Below are 6,000 nucleotides of genomic sequence, written 5' to 3' on the forward strand. Positions count from 1 at the left end.
TTTTGTTCAATTAAGGGTTCAATTCTAACCCATTGAACCAATGACAGGTCGCGGGTCTTACAAAAATTGACCGGTTCAACAGTTTTTTAAACGGGTTTTTATGTAGAAGGTTTAGGATAGTAACCGGACCAGATTTGAGTCTGGTTCCCGATTTTTTGAGTTGAACTGACCCGTCTGATCCGATTTTAAAAACATTATGTCTTATAGCAATACTGCGAGATTTGATGTGTTGTGTCAATACTAAGCAGTTAGTGATATTGTATTGGTTAGAAAATGTTTTACTATACTGTTATGTATTCATTATTTCAATATACTTAAAGAGTATTTTCAAAAGATTTTTTAAACATACAATACTTTTTATTTTAAATTAAAGAATCAAGTCCATTATTAAAATTTGCTCTAAAAGACTCTTTAACGGTAATTTCACATCATTTTAACCACACATTCTTTAATAAAATAATATTACACGCAAATTCAAGATTTTTCCTTAATTTTTAACTGCATGTTTTTCATCAATATACTATTTCAAAATATGTTCTTTCAAAATAATAAGTTGCAGGCTAAAGGTAATTTAGTTGCAAATCATGGAACGCAACCTTTGACTTCAGATGAAATAAATGTAGTTGAGGATTTTTCAGACGGTGGAGATGTGATGTTGATCGTGGTATTTGATGTGGAATCTAGGCCTGACGAAGAGTGGATTCTCGATTCTGCATGTTCGCATGAATATATTTCAGACATATGAGGCTGTTCAGTAAGGTGGAGTTGTAATGGGAAACAACCAGTCTTGCCGTATTACTAGAATCAATCGAGTTAGATTTAGGCTGTGGGATGGGACAGTCAGAACAATTGATTAAGTTCGACATGTTCTAGACCTGAAAATGAATCTCATATCACTTAGTACTCTGGATGCAAAATGATATAAATTCTCTGGTGAAGGTGGAGTCTTGAAAATTCGGAAGGGTGTCCTGATTATACTAGAGGGACAGAAAAGGTCTCAGTTATACATCTTGTAAGGAAGCACAAAACTAGTTAAGAGACATCGGGACAAGTCAGTACCATGGTAGATATTCAGTTTGGTACAATAACTCTTGTGATGGGCTCTTGGTCGGTTCAGAACACTGCTCAAAAGAGCATTGATGATTTCGCTTTGTCACCAATTTTAGCAGATACAATGTTTTCAATTGATAGGGTTGGACTCATGGAGCATAGGTACAATGGTGTCAATAATGTCTGTAATGCTTTAGGATCGTTGAAGGTGAAAATTCTAGCAAATGGCCTTCTGCTCAAGCATTTGGTATGGTTTCTGCTATAAGGTGTGTTTCAACCCTGTTTTGTCAACAGTTATTCCTTGGTGAAATTTTGGAAACCCAGTATTTGGGTTCATATGTCGCTTGTGGGCGTCACGTAGAGGACGACGATTTGGTTTGGAGAGTTTTGGTTACTGTGTTGAAGATATTGGCTATTTCAACGCAGACGAATTTGAAATATTGGAGTTTCATTCGTTGTACCTAAATTTGGGTCAAGATGGATATTGTTGGGTTTGTGACCTAAAATAGGATGAATTTTTTTGGAAATAAATTATTTCCTTATTTTCATGTGGGAAAAATTTGTTTCCATATATTTCACATGATTTTTATGAAAATATATTATTTTCTTATTCCACATTATTTCTATCTTTACGCTATATCATGTACCTATAAATAGTGGTATTCTCTTTCAATTTTGTTTAAATAAGAATTGTTGAATTCTTGTATTTCTTTCAATATTGTCGATTAAGAAAACGTCGTGCTTCTGCGATTAACTCTCTTTGTTAATTTCTTTACTTTTAAATCTTGTTTCTTGTTGCGATCTTCATTACTTCATATCGCGTTTGTTAATCTCATTCACTACAATACTTTTGAGTCCAAAAACGTGGGGATTTACAATGACCTCAGTGTTTGTTTTTTCCTTTTAATCATTTTATGAGAAGTTTGTGAATTTTAACTAATTTTTTTGCACTGTTTTTATTGTTGAGCATGTACAAAAAAGAAAAATAGGATTCATAAAATTTTTAGGGGCTTTTGAATGCTGTTTCACATTGTCATCTCTTGGTGTCTAATTGTGTTATTGAAATTGAATTTTGGTTGTAGAATGCTCCCGTTTGAGACAGATTGCAGTGGACAGAAAAAAATGAAGGGTCAGCCATCCTCGCCATCACACCTACACCGGCCACTAAGAACTCGGCTGTCTTCTCCGACCCCCGGCACCTCGACACCACACATACATCGGATCCTAAGAACTCGGCTTTCTTCGCCAATTGCCAAAAATAAATCAAGGGTTTTCCTTCCAGCAGCTTCCCTCGTCGTCACATTGACACAGGTCCCTAACAGCTGGGCTTTATTCCTCAACCATCGACACCTCATACGCATGCATCGGCTCCAAAGAACTTGGCTCTCTTCACCAACTGTCGGCACCAAACTGCAATTTTTGTTATTTTCTCTAGAAATTGTCGAAAATTTCAATTTTTTCCTTCATGTAATTGAGTTGAAGATTTAGAATTTGAATGTGTTTTTATTTATTTATTTTCTTTTTGCAGAATTTGACATGCGTATCTTTTGTTCGAAATTGCAATTTGATTTAAGTTTTCAATCTTTTGCTGCATGATAATCTGAAACAATGAGTTTGTTATTTCAATTTTTTTTGGGTTCTTAACCAATTTAGATGGACAGCATTAATATTTAAGATCTTTTGGACTCTTAGTCACATATAAAGCAATAAGTAAACCATTTCCTTAAATTTTTTATCAAAATAAAAAATGAAAAAAATTGTGAAAATTACACAAAACCCTAGCAATAAAATTTTGAATTCTAAAATAATGGGAAAGTTTAACATTTCAAAAATCAGAAATTTTATTTTATTTAATATTTTTATAAAATAAATATTTTTACTCACAAACCCTAATTCTCTCTTTCACATTTCTCCACTCTCTCTCCATCTCTCTTTCTCAACCCTTCCCTGCAGCCTCATTCTCTCCCTCTCAACCCTTTCCCACGTAAATCTGACGTTGGAGACGTGGCCACCCTTCAAACCGACAACGATTACTTTGTCTTCTATTCTAGCTACTTGAAGGTGGATTCTAGACGAAACCTGAAAAACAGAGCATGTTAATTTGCTAGTCAATATTATTATAGCATATATGTTAAGAGTAAATTATATAAAATGGTAGAAAACCCACATACCTACGTCACAATCTTAGGAAATTGGAAATGTCAATGACTTCGTCTTTTCCTATTTGTACTCCCTTCAGCTTTGGCACATTTAGCTGTCCCGAACAAAATTTTGTCATCACAGGGCAAGCTTGAATTCTCAATAGATCAAGTGAAGGGAACACAAGTTCATAGTTATGAGAGCAAAATATTTTGAACCTTGGAAGATCGATTAGTTCTATTCTCCTTAATTCGGGAAACACAATTTCGCTAGACGTTCTTTCTTCTTCTTCTTCTCTCGCAAAGATTTCTTCAATTTCGCTACAATAACCGACGTATAGAGTTTTTAAAGACACCAACAAGTTAATCATAGAAGCCGGGAATAAGTACCTCAACCTGTTACAAGATGCCACCTTAAGCCATTTCAAATTCTGGAAGACATTGATTCCTTTAGGAACCATCCTCATAATGTGCACCAAGCAATCTCCTCCCACCAGGTCGAATGATTTTAGTTGACCAAGTATACTAATTTCTTCTTCAGCATCTTTATTAACATTTAGACCCTCAAAGTCAAATATTACATTTAGTGCCCGACAAGTACGTACTTCTAGAGTTTCAAGATTTCGCAATAGTTTAATCAAATTGGATTGTGCAATGTTCACTAGATTATCACAAAATTCCACTCTCATGCTCAATCTATTTGGAGATCTGAATGGCGTTTCCCCCACACTTAGTAGCTCTTTCATATCCAATTTGAAAATATCCAGCGTCTCCAAGTCAGGCAGTTCAACTGTGAAATTCACTTAATAGTGTCAACCAAAGTTCTCATCATAAAACTTAATCAACAGATCAACAATAACAAGGACTAGATGAGTTGAGATGATATATAACTGCACCCGGATTAAGAAAGCTAAGCCATTCTGCAAAAACTGATTCTAATTGATTTTACATCTATCCTAGTATGGAATTTTAAATTAGTGAAGTTAACATCAGTTTTCCTAATTTTCCTTGTTCTCCAGAATTGATGCAAGCATACAAAAGGAATGATATATACATTACCTGGTTGAGCAATGGTTGACGAGGACCAACTGCATTTGGTTCAGATCTGAAGCTTACAAAGCTACTCAAATCACGAAGCTCGACTCTTTTCAGCTTTGGGAACAAAGGCTGTTCGTTAATTTCATTTTCTTGCATGTCCATTGAAACAACTTCTTCTAACGACGGACATGACGATATAAAAAGTGTTTGGAGATTAACCATGCATTTTGCAACTGACTCAGGAAACATTCTTTTAATTTTAGCACAATTAGTTACTAAAATTTGTTTGAGGTTGCAGAACAGTACTGCAGGTTCCAAGACACCCCTTGTCACATGTTCCATCCTTGGAAGATTTCCATTGTGCATCTCTTTCAGATAATCCATACCAAACAAATACATAAGTTCCAAATTGCGGAAGATGCCACTTGGAATGGAGCCCACAGCATCAGTAAGATACTCAGAATCCAAAAAGAATAGCCTCAGACTCTTCAAGTTACTGAAACCATCTTCAACTAATTCAATGATAGGATTGTTCCAGCCTTTCACTTCCAGAGAAAGTTTGTCACACCTTCTCATTAATGACTTAATTTCGGGTTCCAAAAGCATGTTTGGGTCAATTTCGTGGAGCTGCAATTCCCTTCGAAAATGATCAAAAAGATAACCCTTATTTTTGCAGATTTGAAATCTTTCCAGCTTCTCAAGCTTCTCAGAGCACCCTTGTAATAATTGCGTCAGAAATCGAGTATCATCTGTATTAATCTGAAGAGTGTTGATATCCTTCAATGAACTTAACTCTTTGATGACGTGCTCTTTTACTTCATATCTTATGCCGAAGTAACGTCCCAAGTACAACTCTTCCAGTTTCTTCACACCGAACAAAAAACCAGGGGGAGGTGGACGGGGACCTTCCGTGAACCTCAAATCCAGTAACCTTAGGTTGCCAAGTTCTACCATTTCATTATGGAGAAAATCAATAGAGAGAGAAGATTGATAAAAGGTGAGAATTTCCAACTTGTTTAGACTTCCAAAGGATGATATTTCAATCTCTAAAGTACAGTAGTTCAAGCACAGGGTTCGAAGACCTGGCGGCTGTCGGTTCGGTGATCGAATTTGAACATTAGAGAAATCAATAACTTTAAGTTCCTGCATATAATCGAAAAATCCTCCAGGTATGTCAATTTTCCTTCCAATTCCAGTCCAATAAGGTCGCACCCGTAAGAACTCGAGGTTCCCATACTGTAACCTACTGGGTAGCAAAACCCTCCCTTGAAATGTTAATGAGATGGCACCGTAGGAATCATGGTTATCATGCTCTGGCCACTCTGTCCTTATATCATGTTTCACCATATACCTATATTCACCTTTAGATGCAATCGATAAACAAAAATCTCTGATAACATCATGCAATTTGACCTCTTCCTCCCTAAAACCTGATAGTAACAAATGACAACTTTTTAGATTATCAGAGATTGTATACGCCCGATCTCTGGTTTTCAATAAAGTCTCAGTATATTTAAACAGTTTTAGCCCTCTTGCATATCTAACCAAACTTTCAATTGGAATGCTCTCATCTTCAGAGAAAAGAGAGCATAGCAAAATCAAGGACCTGTGTTCATCACTTTCCAAATAGTTGTAGCTCAACTCTATACTTGAGTATACCCTATCATTGTGTTGTGAATTCTGAAGTTGATCTCCATACATGTAGTTCACTGTTTCTTAGAGTTTTGCCGACAACCTCAAGTGCAAGAGGTAAACCTTTACACTCCTCTGCAAC

General features: G+C 35.9%; 1 protein-coding gene across 2 annotated transcripts; it reads right to left on the minus strand.

The window, feature by feature from the left end:
* Positions 1 to 2,965: 2,965 nt before the first annotated feature.
* LOC111365821 (probable disease resistance protein At4g27220) lies at positions 2,966 to 5,948 on the minus strand. Of its 2 annotated transcripts, XM_022986336.1 has the most exons (4): positions 4,248 to 5,948; positions 3,408 to 3,978; positions 3,222 to 3,304; positions 2,966 to 3,129 (listed from the first exon to the last, which is right to left on the minus strand). In XM_022986336.1, the coding sequence occupies exons 1-2, from the start codon at positions 5,925 to 5,927 to the stop codon at positions 3,931 to 3,933; spliced, it is 1,728 nt and encodes a 575-aa protein (XP_022842104.1). In that variant the 5' UTR covers positions 5,928 to 5,948; the 3' UTR covers positions 2,966 to 3,129; positions 3,222 to 3,304; positions 3,408 to 3,930. The 2 variants fall into 2 exon arrangements, with proteins under 2 accessions (XP_022842104.1, XP_022842102.1); XM_022986334.1 differs by having other exon boundaries at positions 3,222 to 3,978.
* Between the last annotated feature and the right edge of the window lie 52 nt (positions 5,949 to 6,000).

This window comes from Olea europaea, chromosome 17 (assembly GCF_002742605.1).
Source record: "Olea europaea var. sylvestris chromosome 17, O_europaea_v1, whole genome shotgun sequence".
Lineage (NCBI taxonomy): Eukaryota > Viridiplantae > Streptophyta > Magnoliopsida > Lamiales > Oleaceae > Olea > Olea europaea.

What these genes read in the sequence shown, in the direction of transcription:
- LOC111365821 (XM_022986336.1), bottom strand. Translation starts at nt 5,927, where the DNA reads ATGTATGGAGATCAACTTCAGAATTCACAACACAATGATAGGGTATAC. An exon ending in GTCAACCATTGCTCAACCAG is followed by an intron (nt 3,979 to 4,247) that starts GTAATGTATATA and finishes TGAATTTCACAG; the next exon opens with TTGAACTGCCTGACTTGGAG.